Consider the following 19,310-nt stretch of genomic DNA (forward strand, 5'->3'; position numbering starts at 1 on the left):
AAAATGCAGTTTCATTTGTAGAAAAAAAACAAATTATGCCCATAAAACTGCGTAACAATATGAATCAGCTCGCTGAGCTCATTCTTTAATTAATGGAATTGATATATAGAAAACTTAAGGCATATTAGTAGCGGACACTTCTGTGTTTCGTTTTATAAATGTGAAGATATTTGTAATGGTTATTTTTGTAAGTCAGAAGTTGCTTTAAGCGGTATTTGTTATGAGCAATCTGGCGTGCGACCTCCGGTATCCTCCGATATCTTGACGTCTTAATAGGACTACCAGTAACCTATTTTAAATTTTGCAAAAGGATTTAACTCAAAATACCTTTTAAAGCTGGTTTTTGTATTTGAATAAAAGATCATTAACCTGCAATGACTACTGGTGATTAATACTCGGTTTTTCTCTTATACAAGTAGACGAAAGACTTGGGTGATTTTCGACTTCAAAGGTGCAATAAGGTATTCAAGTCCGGTATAAGTCTCGTCTGAGTAGTGTAGGTACGTCACTTCGGCTACGCTAAAAAGAAAATTTCATTCATTCCCTTCATGGGATTTGGATATGAGTAGTAAACGTCACCACGCAAAAAATAAATTTACGAGATGATGTTTACCCCAAGAGGGATGCGACACAATTTTTGCCAACACCGACCCAAATCGTGTTCTTATCCGAAATCTGAGAGCTTTTTTGTATCTGAATGTTTGTGGAACCCTTAGTCCCGATAGTCGTTTCTCAATACAAAAATTTTAACCGTCTTATGTTTTCGTTTTCCAGTGGTGTGCTAGAGAATGGTGAATCGAGTTGGACCAGACAGGTGATAGCCAGGTCTGGCAGTGCGCTGCTGCACTTCTTCAGTGATGACGCGTACGCTATGGAGGGGTTCAACGTAACGTACTCGGCGTACTCATGCCCCTCAAATGATCATAGGACTAATTGTTCAAGTGAGTATTGGATAGATGAGTGGTTTGGGGATCCAAGCGTAACCCACTGTGTATGACGTGTTGTGGGTCGATCCTCGCGTGGGACAAGTATTTGTGTGATCCAAGAATGCTTGGTCAGAGTCTGGGTGTCTTGGTGACCCCTTTACACAAGGATTTCATTTATTAGTGCATTTATAACAATATGCTTTACTAATTTGCCTGGAGTGTTTGTTATTCGTCGTTCCTCGTGTCTTTCTGTGGATTGTGTTCCTGAGTAATACATTTTTAACAGCCTCCGTCTAACTTTCTATGTATTTATAATCCATACTGCTAAGAAATGGAATGTTACTCTTTTCTGTAACGAGTTTACTACTGATTGGCGGACCGACTGAAGTATTTAATGAATAAGGAAGCTTAGATCCCAAGAAAGACGTTATGCTTTTTTTGCATACAATGAAAACCATGTTAGTGTAACTTCGGGTAAAACCTAGTAATTTATGTATTCATGTAACGAGTCATTCCGGGGTTGTCAAATTACTCTCATTTTTTTATCAGACTGCAAAAAAAAAACAGAAGTTTATGTTATCAGCTGACGCGAGGAAGGCTGTGACGGTGGTGACGCGAATCTAAAATAGACACAGACTTTATAAGTAAAGAAAATACAATATCTACATTTACATCATAACTGTGTAATGTTAATGTATGGACGACAATATTGTATTGAATTTGCGTAATAATAGGTGGGTGCTATTCAGAGAATGCGAGTTATTGTTGCCGGTTAACCTTCTAAACTCATTTTAATTTAATCGTAAGGCTTCAGGTTTACGTTTTAGCAGAAAATTACATGTTTAATATACTTATGGCCTTTCAATATTATATCAGCTAACGGATTTGGGTACTAATAACTGTTTCAAGTTTTTTAAAACTGTCCCTAGGTATTTAATCCTTGTGTCGCTTTAAAAACATACAATTCACATTCGCAAAGACAGACTGAGAATAAGTATTCGTGGATCATACTACGCGGGGATCGAACCTCGTCGCGCACAGTGGGTTTGGCGTGATGACAATACAGTTGTGTGTGTATAGGTGTGCTATTAGCTACACTATACGTGATTACGTCTGTTTACTATATTCTTCTATATTTTTAATTGTATTTACTGTGCTAGCAAATAAATTAAACTTGGTATGGCAATAATGGCAAAATTGTATCAGTAGTAACCAAATCTGGGGATATTTATTATTTATTTGTCAAAACGAATACAATTATACTTAATTTAAGAAAATCGCAGAACTTTTAATCAGTTGGCGATAATAGCGCCCTATATAATATATAATAGTATGCCCGTGGCCAATACCACAAAAACGGTCTTGAAAATAAATCTAAATATTACACAGTTAGGTATAAAGTTAAAAATATCATTTCATACTTTCAAATTAGAAATTTCAAATCTGTCTGCCTAATTTGAAATTCAAAATACTTAAATTCCACTCAATCTCGTAAACAATTTTCTAGAACTAAGGTTGCCTTTTAACATGCGACAAAATATGACTACGGGATACCGAGATGAACATAGTACTTATATTTTTATATATATATAAAAGGTTATATATAAAAGGTTTTTTTTTATCTTTAAAAGATTGTGGTGGGCCATTATGGCATAATCGATCAAATGTCAATTGACCGATGGGGATAATTAATATATGAATCGAATGCAAAATTCCAAAAAGACCATTTGTTAACATGCTTAGATCAGTTTGACTGATTTACTTATTTGGCCAGAATTTTCCTGGAGCCTGTATCTTTTGCACGACAGTGGGATGGGTATTGTTTTTGTTTAACCACCAACATGCCAGTCAGGTCTACTCTTCTAACTTCTCTACTCTTAACTCACTATGTACCCAGTGGTCAAAATGTGGTATCAATCCTCATACCAGTATTTATTATGTCTCCAGTCGACATCTCTTAAAGCTTATAATAATAATAATTTCTTGCTAATTTCCAGATCACGGGGAATGCGAAGACGGCTCGTGTAGATGCGAGCCGCAGTGGACAGGGGTCGCGTGTGACGAGCCTTTATGCCCAGGTGAGGACAAATTTAAACAGCTGTTATAGTTTACAGGCCGTTAGAAGCGCCTGTTGTTATAGAGAGAGATGTAATATGTACGTAAAAGTGATGTTGCAATTGTGGAAGCGAGACGCTATTACGCCATCTCGCTTCTGCAAAGGAAACTACGATATTGGAGCGTAAAATATTCATATTTGTTTAGTTGTATTATTAGTCTATTTAAATTAGTAAGCGACTATGTAGAAGTATCTTAAATTCTTAAAGGTTAGAAGTTAGTTCTCGTCTCGTATAAATTTTGGTTTATCTAATGACAATATTCTATTCACCAATCTTACGTACGTACTTATTTTTAATAATTTACCATTTCTTTTGAAGGAGAATTGTCAAATACCTAGGTAAGAACTCGGTGTTGTAGACACAAGCTGGGTCATGTACACATTGACTGCCAAGTAATAAATTTTCCATCAGTCACTAGTGACCTCTATAATGTTGAAAAACTTGAAAAACCGTTTGCATGACTGTTTCAAGTACATTGTAAACACTAGTTATACATGTCCTAGACGTTTGAAATAATCATTCATAAGTGTAATACATAACACACTTGTCTGTAATAGTGTAATCACTTTAATTATAATTACATGATTATTTAACGAGTAAACGTGTGATGAGTCAGATGCAGTGAATAACATGCGTGTGCGCATGGTAATGTTAAGTGATGTTACATGTTTGTTATGTTTGATATGAGATACAGCCTAGTGACAGACAGGAGAATAGACAGTGGATTCTTAATATTTTGATTGTATGGATAGCCAAGTGGTAGACACGACGTGTCACTTGTTCGGTTCCCGCGTAGGACAAGCGTTTCTGTGATCTTCAAATCCTTGTTCTCAGTCTGGGAGTCTGTGCATTTTCATAAAAATTTCCGTGACATAACGTGTTCAATTCAAATGCGGGAGTCGTTACTAAATTTTATAAAGGAGTTACCTATAATAATGTATACGTATGCGTCCAGACGAGTGCAACGCGGCAGTGGGCGGCGGGTCGTGCACGGCCGGGGGCTGCGCGTGCGCGTGGTCGCGGCGCGGGCGCGCGTGCGGGCGCGAGGCGTGGCGCGCGGGCTGGGCGCCGCCCGCCGCCGCCCCGCACCAGCCGCCGCCCGTCGCCGCGCACCAGCTGCTGCCCTACCAGGGGGACCTGCTCAGGGTCGGCGGGGAGACCTTCGCGCATTCTGACTTTCTCTATAGGTGAGTGTAGTGCTCGAAACGTTGGAGTAATTGGGATGATGCCTAAGACAGGAGTGCCTGAAAAAATTCGTGAACGATACGATAGTAGTCACGAGTCTAAATAATGAGTATACTGCCAAGAAAAGTTTGTGCTTGTTTGTTAAGGGTAAGGTTAAGGCATAAAACTTTCGAGCCCAGGCAATATCTTACAAAGCTGGTGCAACATCCACGAATACCAAATTGTATGTTGGTGCAATAAATATATGTGTGGTAAATCATATAACCCCAAGTATTGTGTATTTGATACCTTTTTTCATAAAACATCAAATCAAATTGATATTAAGATATATTATAATTATTTAACAACTTGATAACATAAAAATCTTATTCCTGTACCGGTAAAAGCCTAATAATGATGATAACAAAATAACTTAATTTTCTCTTTCCAGATATAAGATAGCGGAGGACAAATGGGAGACAGTGAACACGTACGACAGTCCGGCGGCCAGGTTCGCGCACTCGGCCGTTATGTACGAGCACGAGCTCATCGTGTACGGCGGCGTCGTTATATCTGACGAGCCGGAGAGGGGGTGAGCAGACGTGATGACTATTTAGTTACTTTGATAGACAGACAAACGGTTCCGTTCCGGTTTGAGGTATGGTTTTATGGCCTAATGCCTCTAAGAGGCTAAAAACAGAACCTTATTACTGAGGCATCGCTGTCGGCCAGCCGTCCATTACCTCCTGTATCTTATAAAACGTGATAGAATTTTCGCAGATATATAACAACAAATAAAGATCAAGGCCTTAAGCATTGGTTGTTGGTATGTTCATGAGTTCGATTATGAACCCAATTGAGTTATAGCCTATAAACAAGCTCCGAAAAGGTAATTATTTCATCATATAATTTTCTAGTGAGTGCAAATCTTATCAAATGTACCCAAATCTGCCAAGCACACAAAAATGTTTCATAAAATTGGCGTAGGCGCTTCAGAGATTTTTCTTTCTATAACAATCGATTTTATCGAACATGTCGCACATAATTTACCATCAAAACGTAATAATAATAAACTATATTGAAATCGCTCAATCCGAGAGTTACGATGCCACAGACAGACAAACATCATATTCACCATAAATCTGAATATTAAACTATATTCTCACATTCATGTTTCCGTTTCCAGCGGCGGTCTAGCAGGTTTAGAGGGTCGCGCGGGCGAGGTGACCAACGAGGTGTGGCGAGTGCGGCTGAACACGGAGCGGCCGCAGTGGCACAACGCCACGCCCGTGTCCTGCTCGCCGCACAGGCAGCCGCCGCTCAAACACTGCGGTACGGACACTTACTACTTGCATAGCGCCATCTAGTCTCAAATAAGCAAAACTTTTATTATGAATACTGGATGACTGACAAACATACTTATACTAGCTGTTGCTAGTGGTTGCTGCTCGCTGCCCGTGTGCCCGCTTCAAATCGATAATTATTCCCCGATTTTATTTTCCCATAAAACCGGGATCGAAACTCCTGTTATGTTTTAATCCTGCTTATAAACTATCTATATCCCACCTGCTAGGCAAAGGCCTTCTTCTCTCTATCTTTGGCCATTTTTAGTCACGAGCCAATTTTATTGTATTTACCCTTCGTATACTTGAACAATGTACAATGACGGACTTACGTCGTCCTTCGCCAGTTCTCGCCAATTATCGGCTTGAAGCGGCCGAAGATCCGCCTCAACTGTATCACTCCAGCGATACCTGGGTCGGTCAATAGGTCTACGTGTTCATCACTATCATCACTAATATTCTTCCGTTCTTTCGATATAAATTACATAGACTTACTTATTCGCTAAGTTAAAGAATACTAATACATAAGATATTTTATTTGTGTTCCAGGTGGTCTGCACGTGTCTGGTCACACGGCTGTTTTAGTCTACTTAGGTGCTACTAAGAAACCAGTGATGCTCGTGTTTTTCGGGCATTCACCACATTATGGATATCTACATTTAGTGCAGGTTAGTATTACATATTTTAATAGCCATTTATATAGCTATAATACATTGATATTACTGTTATTCTGAATACATAACGAATTATTTGTAAATCCAATTAATTCTCTTTCGATTCTGGGATAGAGACATATTTTTTTAGTATAAAAATAAGTAGGTAGTCAAAAGTTTTTCTGCAATTGAAAAATTAATACTATGGCTAATGGCCATCAGTAACTGTAGTTTACTATTTTTGAATGGTTAATGGTGACTAATGCGGTGTTATTGTTTATTGGTCACCGGTCACCGATTTATTGGCCAGTGACAGGTGATTGTGTATGTTTAAAGAACACATAACAAATACTTGTGTCATCCACGAGTCTTGAGTCTGAACTTAAGAGCCATTTCACAAAATGATTGCGCTCAAGTTTAGGCAAAAGAGTGCGTCATTGTCTATGTGTGCGTAGCGAGTCACACGAATGCAATATAAACAGTGTAACATGAGCGTCAAGACCGACGAAACAATCTTGAGCCGTTATCGTAATGATTTGGTTAATTTTAAAAATTGAATATTTTATTTAGCGTAATGCAGATTTTTACATAGTTTAATAAAAAAAACACTGATATTTGAAATATTTAATAAAAAAATGATGCTTATAAAAAAAAGGGTAAAATAGAACACGGGGTGGATGTACAATGGGATAGATTCGAAACAAACTCTATGAATGTGTGATTAAAAACTAAATAAATATTTGCCGTAAAGGCATTGATCTTGCCTTTCTAGGATCGATGATTTCCGGCAACAAGCAGTCTTGATAAAACCGAATCAATTTTGGTAACATTTGTTCCTGCCAAAAAACATCGTCCTTTTCTACCCTTACTACCTTCAACGGAAATTCAGGACCTGTCCATACAGCAAATACACATATATTTTTTTTCGCTATGTGCAGCTGTCCCTGAACTTGGTAGTACCAGTCATGGTTTTTATTCATTTCAATTCTAAACTGGCTTGTTTTTCTTAAACATTTTAGTTTTTTATCAAGCAAGGCGGTGTCAGGATCGATTCCAAAAAGTGAGCTTGGACATTTCACTTCCACTAAGCCTTCATTGCAGAATCCATCAGGCGTCGCGCCTAAATAAAAATACTCTTCATCTATAAAAAGACCACATTTCTCTATGTTCAAATTTTCTTGAACACCAAGTTGAGCCAAAGCCTTTTGTTCATTATCCCTACCATGTTTAATAGAGGTAATGTGGTCCAGGTTGTATTGATATAAAATTGATTTTACCAGGGGAGCCGAGTTTTGGTTCGGTCGCCTTTTACAAATTTTAGCAAAGGTTGATGCAGTAAGTATACACCTTCTAAGCTCTAACCATAACGAGCTTTCTGCTTGCAGAACCGTAGCTCTCTCAATCTCATGGCGGTTTGAGGCCTGTTCCTTTAAATTGTTTAAAAACAATACTTTGCCTCGCTCATAGTCCGTGATGTCCATATCTGGTCTTTCACAATCCTTGCCGTAATGAGCATCTGGGTTAAAATTAATTTTTTTGCGAGCTGTACCTGCGCGAGTTTTTACTTCCCGTGTATTTTTTAAATGTTTTCTGGTTTCTAGTAATTTTAATGATTTTCCTGGACTAATATTACAAATCGATTTATAAAATGTATATTGTGGCATACCGGTGTTAAAAGATACAACTGCGGCATAGCATCGGGTAGTGTAGGAATCCTTCAGTGAAAAATTTACACGTTTCCCACCTACCATTTTAGCCACAATGCTATTAAATTGTTCAGCGCGATTATTCGTATAAGCATGCAAAAGGCTTCGGGAATTAAAAGCAAGTTGAGATACGTTCTTTTTAAACTTCAAGAATAAAGTTGGTATTTGTGGGATTAGATTGAGTTCTTTTTTGCGTTCTTCTGTGCAATAATAACTGGCACAACTTGCATGGTTCCCAAATATGTGTAGAGGACTATTTAATATATCTTTTTGAAGGTTCTCAATTTTTAAAGAATGTGAACTATTATCTTTTTGCCTTTGTCTAATAGCAGCACGAACAGCTGTGCGTAATCTTTTTAGTCGGTCCATATTTAAAAGTTTCCGTTCGTTCAGAGGAATAGTGGTATCCTTTTGCAGAAGTATATTTTTTCCATTATAGTTTCGCAACAGATGGTTTGTGCACTCAATTTTTTGAATAGGGATATCCGGGTATGGTCGACTCTCCAATATACTTTTATAGGTGCTAGAATCACCATCTGCAATTAGTATGTTGTAAATTAAATTTCTCTCTTTAATGGAAGTTTTAAAACCTTCAACTAATATAGCTTGCTCCATGCTGGTTGCAGATCCGAAATGGTTTTTTGTGCATTTATGGGCTTTTGTTGGCTGATTCGTTTTTGTAGCTCTGGCGCAAATGACACAATATTTATTGCGAACCCCAATGTATAGCACTTTACCACTATATTCTCCAATTATAGCTGCAACACCAGACAGGCCAGAATAATTATTTTTATAGGAGCGTTTTCCCCAACAGGCATCAGCTTCGACCGGTATCATTGCTATACCTGCAGTGCTAACATCGCCGCGTGATTTTGCCACTTCAACTTCCTGTTTAGCAGCATTTATCATGGTTTCTTCGGCCGCAGTCTTCCACATCTCGGAAATATCATCATGTTTTTTGCTGTATAATCGAAACGGCATTGTAGGTAAATCCATCGAAGCAGTGATTTCATTTAGGTTAGACAGACCAATTCCCGTAATTATTGAACCTGACACCGCCGCTGCATTGAGATCAAGTCTTGCTTCAGTGTTGGTACTGTCCGAGGTATTTAGAATAAATCTAGACCCACACATTGTACACTTCAAGGCAAATTTGGATATGAGACCCACCTGTTTCTCTTTACTTATTTTTATGTAGTTTAATTTGCAACCAAATTTTTCACTGTGTTCGCTTATAGTAATTAATTGATTCCAGAAGTATTGAAAATCAATTATCCTTCTTCCATCAACTATGAAATCGTCCTAAAAAAAAGTTACATATTTATAATTAATTATAAAACATCGCATTTCATCGTTCATCGTCAAATAAATGAAGTAATAATAATGAGAACCAAAAATATTTACGTTTGAGTCTGAAAGTTTCATTGATTCATCTAAGTCTCCAGGGGCTGCCGCATCATGTTCATTCTCCTAAAAAAATTAAAATAATGATTTAAAGACTATGTATAAACTGTGCTGAACTCTTTCGAAATTAAATGTCAAAATGTCACGTACAATTACTGTCAACGAATCTGCATTATCACTTGGTCGGCTAGTACTTGGCACAGGATCAGGTATAAAAGTGCTACCCTCTTCCATGCGGTTTAGATGATTTCTATTTCTAAAATGAGAACAAAATAACTACTAATGTCCGATATCTACATATAAATCAATCTTAAATATTTAAAAAATAAATATATTTTACCAGACAACTGATATACCCACTTAGTTATTACAAACAATATAGATAAAAAATAAAACTGTGGATATCTACCTCGCTTCTGTTGCTTGCTTTAAAGCTGCAGAGTTATCTCGTTTCTTTTGTTTTACACAACGGTACACATAATCCTTGCGCCCCATTTCTAAATTAATAAAACAAAAATATATAATTATTTTACAAAACAGACACTTAATAATATTTGAAAACAAACAAAATCTTACCTTACAAATAAAAAATACCAAGCGGATCAAAATTATGTGGTCGCAGTATAATATTCACTTTTTTCGAGAGTTCCCGTAAATCGGAACGACGGAAAAAATGGCACAGGTCCTTCCTCGGCGGGCGCTCGCGCTGTACTGATCGGTGCGCACTTGCGTTTAGTAATTTATTGTGATTTAGACTGATGTTCAAATTGATATTTTGACAAATTTTATGCAAATATTGTCAAAATAACTATAGGGTTCGATTCTCTAAAGAACATAGATTATTTCGGAATAATTTTATTTTTATAATTACTTCGTATTTCAACCAAAAAACACGTTTAAAAAACCAAATAAAAGTGAAAAATTGGTCGAAGAATTTATTTTTTTACTCATTAATGGTAATAAAATTCAGGAATCTATTTCATTAAACGTCTACAAAAATATATGTCTGACCCTGTATGTATTTTTTTAAGTTTCATTTATGAGTATTACTAGCTTTTGCCCGCGACTTCGTTCGCGTGGAACAGTGACTTCCGGCAGATTTTTGGTTTTACTCACATAGTTCCCGATCTCGCGGGATTTTTGAGAAGTTCCCGCTCCCGCAGGATTTTTGGGATAAAAACTATCCTATGTCCAACCAAATGCGTGTAACGAAACCATAGCGCGATCTATTTCGATCCCAACGCCATCTATCGACCATAGTGACAACTCGGATTATTTATCTATACTCCGTTCGGGCATTTTCTTTGTACTAAAAGTAGTATTATATTTTTTATATGTTATTTTATTATTTTTTTCATACCTTTTTACTATTTATTTACTTTTTTCCGATGAATTAAAACAACATGAACCGAACTCGTGTAACGATCGACACCATTGCGCGTAGTACTAATAGAATTATCTATACTCCGTTAGAGCATTTTCTTTGTAGTAAAACTTTTATTATATTAATATTATTTTTTTTACACCTTTTTACTGTTTATTTACATTTTTCTGATGGATTTTCCGATGAATTAAAACAATAACATGAACCGAACACGTGTAATGACACCATTGCGCGATTAACGCCATCTATCTACGGAGCATAGGAACAGCTCGACATTTGACCAATAGATGGCACTATTATATAGTATGTCCGTAATAAATTTTATTTTTTATTTTTATTTTTTGTAATAAAAACTATCCTATGTCCTTTCTCAAGTTTCAAACTATGTCTGTACCAAATTTCACACAAATCGGTTCAGTAGTTTAGGCGTGAAGAAAAGACAGACAGACAGACAGAAAGACAGACAGACAGACAGAGTTACTTTCGCATTTATAATATTAGTTTGGATTGATAGATTCAGGACTCCGAAGTTGACTCTGCGGCTATTTTTCAGTAAAATGGTTGTGGGAGATGGGTCATTACAAATAAAACAAAGCGATTTTAGTAAATGTGTTTCATTAAACGTCAATATAAAAGATTAACCTACATTTTATATTCGTTCAATAAATTCTAGGTATTGCCTAAGATGGTAATGTAGAAGCTCAAAGTCTTAACAATTCGGGAAAAAATGTGAAATGGCTCTTAAAGGTTTGAGAAATGCCTCGCGACAAAAGGTTCAAATTCCTTACTTTGGGAGTCATCATGCGCCTAGCCTTTTACCCAACTACGTTTGGAGTTTGGGTGGTATGTTGTTATGTGTATGTGTTACGTGCACTGGGTGGTATATTGTAAGTCGTTATGTGCAATAGCACGTTGTATATGGCCTGTGCCCTGCGCAGGAGTACTACGTGGAGGAGGGCGTGTGGGCAGTGGCGCGCACGCGCGGCTGGGCGGCGCGCGCGGGCTTCGCGCACGCGGCCGCCTGGGACCCGCTCAGCCGCCGCGTGCTGCTGCACGGCGGCCTCGTGTCCGAGTCCGAAGCCACGCAGGTACCTCGACCCGTCACACATCATCATCATCATTATCAGCTCATATTCGTTCAGTACTGGACATAGGTCCAGTTGTGATTGTACGCCATCGGGATATGTCTTCGGCTGCTCACCACTGATACTTAGTGCATGTTTGTGAAACCCACCGCTACACAAGGATTAAATTCTTGAGATTAAAAAAAATACTCACCTTAAAACACTGTTTAGTCCCTCAGACAGGTTTCTAAAAATATCGAATAATCTACTAATTTAACTTCATTATTATATTACTTTAAAAGTAAGGATGATAGCATGAAGAAAGGTATGGTAGTGAGGCCGGCTAGTAGAAACCGTACTCGTAAGTGTTGTTGCACGAGATATAAAATCACTGTATTCTCTTAATTTTTTGTTTTCAAGATAAAAATACGTGTATATAATTTCCGCAGGCCCCGTCGGCTTCCCTGTTCGAGTACGATCCTGAGTTAAGACTGTGGCGCCCTCTACAATCGGCGCCAACACCTAGATACTTACACACTGCCACTTTTATTACTCCAGGTAAGAAAATTGTGGAACTCATCCAATATTAGATTTAATCTGTCTATGTTATCTGTTAAAATTGTCTATGACTTGCTCTTGTCTATTGTCGTACTTACGCTTTTCTTTTTTGTTCAACGTTCGAGGTCTTTCAAATAAAACTCATATACTTTATTATTTACAACAATCATGCAGTAAAATTTCCTTTTTATTTTTTTATTTATTGGATTAAAATTGTTCAACGTTCGAGGTCTTTCAAATAAAACTCGTTACTTATTATTTACAACAATCACGCAGTAAAATTTCCTTTTTATTTTTTTATTTATTGGATTAAAATTGTATAAAATAAAGAAGATATAAAAAGCCTAAAGCTTTAAATAGAATTAATGACAGTATTACTATATTAAATAATAGTATATAAGGAAGCGTTCTTCCTCTCTCTTAGAAATGTACTATGCCCTACAGGGTCCATAATTGCGCACCTATATAACCTACCAACTATTAATGTACATTATGGAAGCAATGAAGATTGAGTATTCAACGAGATAATAAGACAGTGCTATTATACTTCACGATTCTTAGGGAGCATTCAAGTATTACGTAACGCAATTTAGGGTTTTAGGGGGAGGGGGGTTTTTGAAACCGTTACGGTGCGTTACAAGGGCGGCAGGGGGTGTTTAAACAACGCGTTACGTTACTTTTTCTATTCAAATATATCACCGCAACCCTATTCGTCTATGTTTTGCGGCGAAAATTTAAAATCTAACGTCACGTTCTGGGATTTGGGGTACAGAAAAACGTTATGATTCGTAACATAGGGGAGAGGGGGCGTCTAAAACCTACAAGAATTACGTTACGTAATACTTGAACCCTCCCCTACTAAAATAATAAATAGACCCCTTACCGAGATCCCTGTCGCCACTTCTTATTGACGTCGTAATGTTGTGTCCTCAGGTATAATGCTGGTGTTCGGCGGCAACGCGCACAACGACAGCGCGGCGGCCCTCGTGGCCAACCCGGCCGCCTCCAAGTGCTACTCGGCGGGGGCGCTGCTGTACGATGTCAGGTGAGATGTGGGTCTGTTTGTGTCAGTCCAGCAGGGAAGGAGAAAGGTTTTGTGTAGGTGGTGTTGATTGAATTGAAGAAAAAGACTCCTCAACTTCTAAACAGCTCGACCAATATTTATTTAATATGGAACACTTTCACATAATTCACTCTGAATAGAAAACAAACTAAATTGAAATCGCTCAATCGTTTCGGGTGCCACAGGCAGACAGACATATCAATCTTATGACACTCGAATAAACTTATTTTATAATAGGTATATATTTATGAGGTTGAATTAAAGGCTGTATAAGGGGCCTACCGCCGGGGTCTTAAAATAATTGTTTTGCTATTATGAAATAGAGATTCCGCTATTTACCGTGTATTGCGCTGTCACGCTTTCTCAACCATAATAATGTTGACCTGTGAGTGTCGATCATGGCTCCTGTAAAAAAGAGTAAATTACTTGAAGGGTGTTTCACAGCTAAGCGATTTGTTCCAGAATCGACGCGCTCTGGGTTGAACCCCTACAGCATTAGGCTGTCTGTCTGACTGACGTATTGGTATCTACAGTTATGTCTATAGGTAACTGTCAGTATCTTCTGACGAAATTAAATTTAGTCAACATGTTTATGTATAGATGCGGCGTGTGGTACACGGCGGCAGGAGCGCGTGGGGCCGCCCGGGCTGCTCACGCGGCCGCGCCCATCACTCTGCGGGATAGGAAGGCTGTGTTCATTCATGCTGGGTGAGGACTACTGGACTGTAGATGATGAGATAAAATCATAGTGTAATATAATGTCTAATTGTTTTCTCAGAAATTAAATACTTATTAACAGTTGGGTTTGTAACAAAGCTACAGCGTGCTATTTTGTGAAGTTTGTTGCGTCGTTTCTTTACAGCTAGAGCACTTAGGAAGCGGTGAAGGTTGGGCGATACGGGGAGCGTTCTGTGTAACTATGACGTTCAATTGAATAAACGATTACGATTTATTAAAAAAAAGCGACTGAAGCACATAGGGTTCGACCAATTTTTATCCATCGTTCCCCTGTCTTTATCCCAATTATTTTATGTCGGCGTAATACGTCTTTGGCTTCTAGACCTTTTTATCTTACGTCATCTCACAAGATACACTCTTTGCAGCCATATTGACTTTTATATAATCAATCCAACTTATTGATCAAATTTAATGAAGCAATCAAAGGCAAACTGACTGATTACATAAAAGCCAAAAAGATTAGTCGTAGTGACTCTTTCGAAGCAATTAATGAAAAAAAAATAAGCTTGCTTGTCGGTAATCAAATACACAATATATTGTATATGGAGACCCTTCTCAAGCAATCAATTAAAAAAATATTTTACGTTATAAATAGTATTTGATTGGCAGTTTCGACGGGCGCCTCCGCGGCGACGCGCTGGTGTTCGAGGCGGGCGCGGCGTGCTCCCGCCACGGCGCGGAGGCCGCGTGCCTGCAGGCCGCGCGCGCCGCCGCCACCGCCTGCGTCTGGCGCGCCGCCGACGCCAAGTGCTTGCCGGTATGGGCATACGCATACGACAAGCATTTGTGTGACCCACGAATGTTTGTTCTGAGTCTGGGTGTATTGTGCATGGGATTTGAATGTTTGTCCGCGACACAAGGTTTAAACTCCTCACTGCGGGAGTCGTTTTTTTTTTAAATGCCTAGTGTTGAGTCCAAAGGACTGCCAAGATAAAGGTTTTGAGTTCGATCCCAAGGCCTTTTCGAATGTTGTGTGCGTTTTAGAATGAATATCATAATCATACTCATATTATTTGTTTGCGTAAAACAATATATAAAATAGGTGTTTCAAAATATCTTATAGCTATATACAACTGTGGACCCTTCCACACACTAACCTTACTTGTACGTATGTGCCTGTTTCTGTCCTGTGTATGAATACTTATTTGTTTTCAGTTAGAAGAAGTGGGCTGGAAGGAGTCCTTCGACGGCACGGTGAAAGCGTGTCTCGCGGAACCTAGGTTTGGTAAGGGTAAGCATACTTTAAATATTAAATATATGTATTATATTCAACATCACGACAAATTCACTGAGCATGACAAGGTGCGGTATCGATCCCCGCGGAAATAAGCATTATGTGATCCAAGAAAGAAAGGGTTACTAGAGCTTAGTACATTGCTTTTCATTATTAACTTCAATTTTTGGCTATTCTTATTATTCAGCCCAGTTATGTAAACCGTCTGTCTCATTTATCTTCGAGCAGACTGTTTCAGTCTGCTTGCGACCACTACCAGCCCTACGTGGGCCTCAATTCCACTGTATTTACAATTGCTGAACAAATTTAAAATTTAATACAATTTTCATTCATTCATCGATCAATATAAATAGCGATACCTCAAACCCGCACTTGTATTCGAGATCGCCCGACCACTACGTTATCGATAAACATTAGTATTATATTTATTTATTTATTTATTCAAAACAAAGGCATACAATTATAGTCAAAAAAATCGCCAAACTGTATAACAGTTTGTTGGCGATAATAACGCTTATTTTTACATAGTATTGTGTACCTACACTATTTCGATATATATATCGATATATAACTATTATATTCCATCCGACTGCATGGATAGCCGAGTGGTTGAGGTCATACCAAACCCACTGAGCGCGACGTGTCGCTGGTTCGATCCACGCGTAGGACAAGATTTTGTCTGATCCACGAAAGCTTGTCCCGAGTCTGGATGTCTTTGTGCATGTGGATTGAATATTTGTGGAACCCCCCGCGACACAAGGATTAAATTCGGGAGTCTTTTTAATAAAAAAACCATTAGAATAATAACTATGTATATTGTAGACGAGCGTCGTTGTGCGAGCGCGGAGTCGTGCGGGGCGTGTACGGCGGCCCGCTGCGCCTGGTGCGGGGCCTGCTACCCGTCTGCTATGTACTGCGTGAGGCATACCCATCAGGTACGGACTCTACTTACATTAATTAACATTTTCAGGTGAATAAAAAAAAGGAGCGTCTCAATTCTTCCCTGTTTTGTTGTTTTTTTTTTTAAGTTTTTTACCTCAAAAGCTGGGACTGTTGTTGATTCTATTTTTTATATAATGTGAATAACTGTCATTTGGTCCAATAAAAGTTTCATCAAGTTTGGATCGGTACTTTTTTTTCTGAAGACGTTTTTGTTGCTAAAACAATATTGTATAATGTATATAAAGTTACGGTTATTTTTTGTCTGTGGGGTGAATAAGTGTCAAAATTAGATTTTAAGTATACTTAAAGGTTAATCAAGTTTCACACAAGCAGAAGCTCTTAAAAAATATAGTGTTTTTGAACAGTATTCATTCACACATTTTCTATTAAATCTAACTACACATTTGTTGTAACAGATGGCGCTGTCAATAGACGAGTGTGGGTCGGACAGCGAGTCTCCGCGCGAGGCTTGCGGCCGATACCACTCCTGCGCAGCTTGTTTAGCCCACCAACACCATCATACACATGTATGTTGTATTATTATCATTATAGCTAGAAGTGAAAGAGTATTGGAGTTTGAACTTTGTTTTAAAGGGCATAAGATGCAAATCCAAGCGATCGCTGCTTGTGATTTATTACTTTTTTGTAAATTTCTTGATTTAATTCTTATACCAATATAGGTATATTTTTTATGTAATCGATTTTTTAACAGGGATCAGAAGAGCTAAGCCAGCGAGCTTGTTATTGGGACTACGACACGATAAAGTGTAAGCCAGTTAATTCTTCGGAAGACATTAGGTGAGTGAACATACACTACACAGCAATTTATTTCTATTTAAATATTAGAAGTAGTTTGATTATTTCGAATTGTACTGTTGTACCTATTCTAGCTGCTTCTCCATTTGACCCAAAGGTGGGTGACTGGTAGATACCTTGTGGCATTAAGTCTGCTTTATGTACCACAATTGTAAATAAATTCACTCTGAAATGCTTCATGAAGACTTTAAACAGTGAAAGAAGAGATTCTCTCATGTGTCTAAGGGAAATATAGGAAAATGGTCGCACTGCCGTTTTAAACCATTTAGATAGATTTAAAATAGACTGAATGAGGCCAAACAAACGTATATTTTTGAGTTGTGAGTCGCAGAATTTTGGTTGTTGATTCTGCCAAGAGTAATTCTGTTAGGCTGCCAGACGAGCTCATTCAGTTACAACTACTACTACATTAACACAACTATTACTCATTTTGTGTCTCCATCATCGGCCTAGTGTTTTCCCAACTGTGTTGGGGTCGGCTTCCAGTCTATCCGGTTTCAACTAAGTACAAGGAGCGAATGCCTTATTGACCTCAATCCAGTTACCTGGGCAACATGATACTCCTTAGTTAGGCTGGTTGTCAGACTTTCAGGCTTCTGACTACCTGTAACGACTGTCAAAGATGTATGAATAACAGCCGGGACCCACAATTAAAGTGCCTTTCGAAACACGGAGGAACTCGTTATGACAAAGATGCTCACCCATCTACGGACCAACCGCCTCAAGCATTGCTTAACCTGTGATCGATTCACTTATACAGTTATAGCTTTGCCACGAGCTCCTTATTTGGCATCGACGTGGTGAATCAAATAGGACTTTTATATGAAACCGAATGCAGTAGAATTTCTGTCGCTATAATTCTGCTACTCACGACTCACAGAATTACGCACGTCTAGCCTCAGCCTAAAACGGTACTCCTAAAGTTCATTATTGTTTAACAGCATGAAAACCATTTTCTTGATTCAATTATGCACTTTAACACCTATGTTTCCAAAGTCTATTTTCGTCATGTAATGGTGTTTATTGTGTGTCAGGAGCGTGGCGGCGGCGGGTCCGTGCAGCGCGCCTTGTTCTACGTTTCAAACGTGCGCTAACTGTACTGCTGAAGAGTGTATCTGGTGTGCATCTGCTGGTCGGTGTGTCGACAAGGTGTGTAATGTGTATATATCCGACATGACTAGTATAATGAATAATGACTGGGAAGATTTTGACTGACGATAAGTGCAATGAATAGATTTGAACTCTCGGTCATTGACACCGATGCAATGGAAGAATTTGAACTCTCGGTTATTGATACCGGTGTAATGGAAGTATTTGAACTCTCGGTCATTGACCCTGGTACAATGGAAGAATTTGAACCCTCGGTAATTGACACCGGTGCAATGGAAGTATTTGAACTCTCGGTCATTGACCCTGGCGCAAGGGAAGAATTTGAACTCTCGGTCAATGACCTCTGTATTGTCTTAAAACTTTGTCAGAACGCGTACGGCGCATCGTTCCCGCTGGGTGGGTGCCGCGCGTGGTCCACGATGGGCGGCGGCGGCATGTGCGGCGCGGCGCGGGGCTGCGGCGCGCACGTGTCGTGTGCCGCCTGCCGCAGCGAGCCCGCCTGCGGCTGGTGCGACGACGGCGCCGGCGGGGGCCGCGGACAGTGCCTGCCGGGGGGCGCCAGGAGGCCGCACGCGCCCAGAGTCTGTGCGCAGCATAGGTCAGTGCCAGACATACCTACATACACGGTCGTGTGCCGCCTGCCGCAGCGAGCCCGCCTGCGGCTGGTGCGACGACGGCGCCGGCGGGGGCCGCGGACAGTGCCTGCCGGGGGGCGCCAGGAGGCCGCACGCGCCCAGAGTCTGTGCGCAGCATAGGTCAGTGCCAGACATACCTACATACACGGTCGTGTGCCGCCTGCCGCAGCGAGCCCGCCTGCGGCTGGTGCGACGACGGCGCCGGCGGGGGCCGCGGACAGTGCCTGCCGGGGGGCGCCAGGAGGCCGCACGCGCCCAGAGTCTGTGCGCAGCATAGGTCAGTGCCAGACATACCTACATACACGGTCGTGTGCCGCCTGCCGCAGCGAGCCCGCCTGCGGCTGGTGCGACGACGGCGCCGGCGGGGGCCGCGGACAGTGCCTGCCGGGGGGCGCCAGGAGGCCGCACGCGCCCAGAGTCTGTGCGCAGCATAGGTCAGTGCCAGACATACCT

The 19,310-nt window shown here is 39.8% G+C and overlaps 2 protein-coding genes across 3 annotated transcripts in view; one reads left to right on the forward strand and one right to left on the reverse strand.

Annotated features, from left to right (window-relative positions):
- Positions 1-19,310, forward strand: part of LOC113494781 (attractin) — a 34,814-nt gene that overhangs the window by 6,479 nt on the left and 9,025 nt on the right. The window contains exons 3-19 of one of the 2 annotated variants that reach the window (XM_026873246.1): positions 775-941; positions 2,924-3,004; positions 3,999-4,230; positions 4,659-4,799; positions 5,394-5,539; positions 6,100-6,218; positions 11,636-11,785; positions 12,211-12,319; positions 13,253-13,364; positions 13,983-14,090; positions 14,730-14,877; positions 15,276-15,351; positions 16,177-16,289; positions 16,713-16,823; positions 17,009-17,094; positions 18,147-18,261; positions 18,591-18,820. In XM_026873246.1, coding sequence (XP_026729047.1) covers positions 775-941; positions 2,924-3,004; positions 3,999-4,230; positions 4,659-4,799; positions 5,394-5,539; positions 6,100-6,218; positions 11,636-11,785; positions 12,211-12,319; positions 13,253-13,364; positions 13,983-14,090; positions 14,730-14,877; positions 15,276-15,351; positions 16,177-16,289; positions 16,713-16,823; positions 17,009-17,094; positions 18,147-18,261; positions 18,591-18,820 — 2,244 coding nt within the window. The remainder of the gene's footprint in view (positions 1-774; positions 942-2,923; positions 3,005-3,998; positions 4,231-4,658; positions 4,800-5,393; positions 5,540-6,099; positions 6,219-11,635; positions 11,786-12,210; positions 12,320-13,252; positions 13,365-13,982; positions 14,091-14,729; positions 14,878-15,275; positions 15,352-16,176; positions 16,290-16,712; positions 16,824-17,008; positions 17,095-18,146; positions 18,262-18,590; positions 18,821-19,310) is intronic. The other variant, XM_026873247.1, reaches the window with a different exon arrangement.
- On the reverse strand, positions 6,813-9,662 carry LOC113494782. Its single transcript, XM_026873248.1, has 3 exons — positions 9,464-9,662; positions 9,314-9,379; positions 6,813-9,211 (listed from the first exon to the last, which is right to left on the reverse strand). Exons 1-3 carry the CDS (start codon positions 9,545-9,547, stop codon positions 6,932-6,934), a joined length of 2,430 nt encoding a protein of 809 aa, XP_026729049.1. The 5' UTR covers positions 9,548-9,662; the 3' UTR covers positions 6,813-6,931.

Source organism: Trichoplusia ni, chromosome 6 (assembly GCF_003590095.1).
Source record: "Trichoplusia ni isolate ovarian cell line Hi5 chromosome 6, tn1, whole genome shotgun sequence".
NCBI lineage: Eukaryota > Metazoa > Arthropoda > Insecta > Lepidoptera > Noctuidae > Trichoplusia > Trichoplusia ni.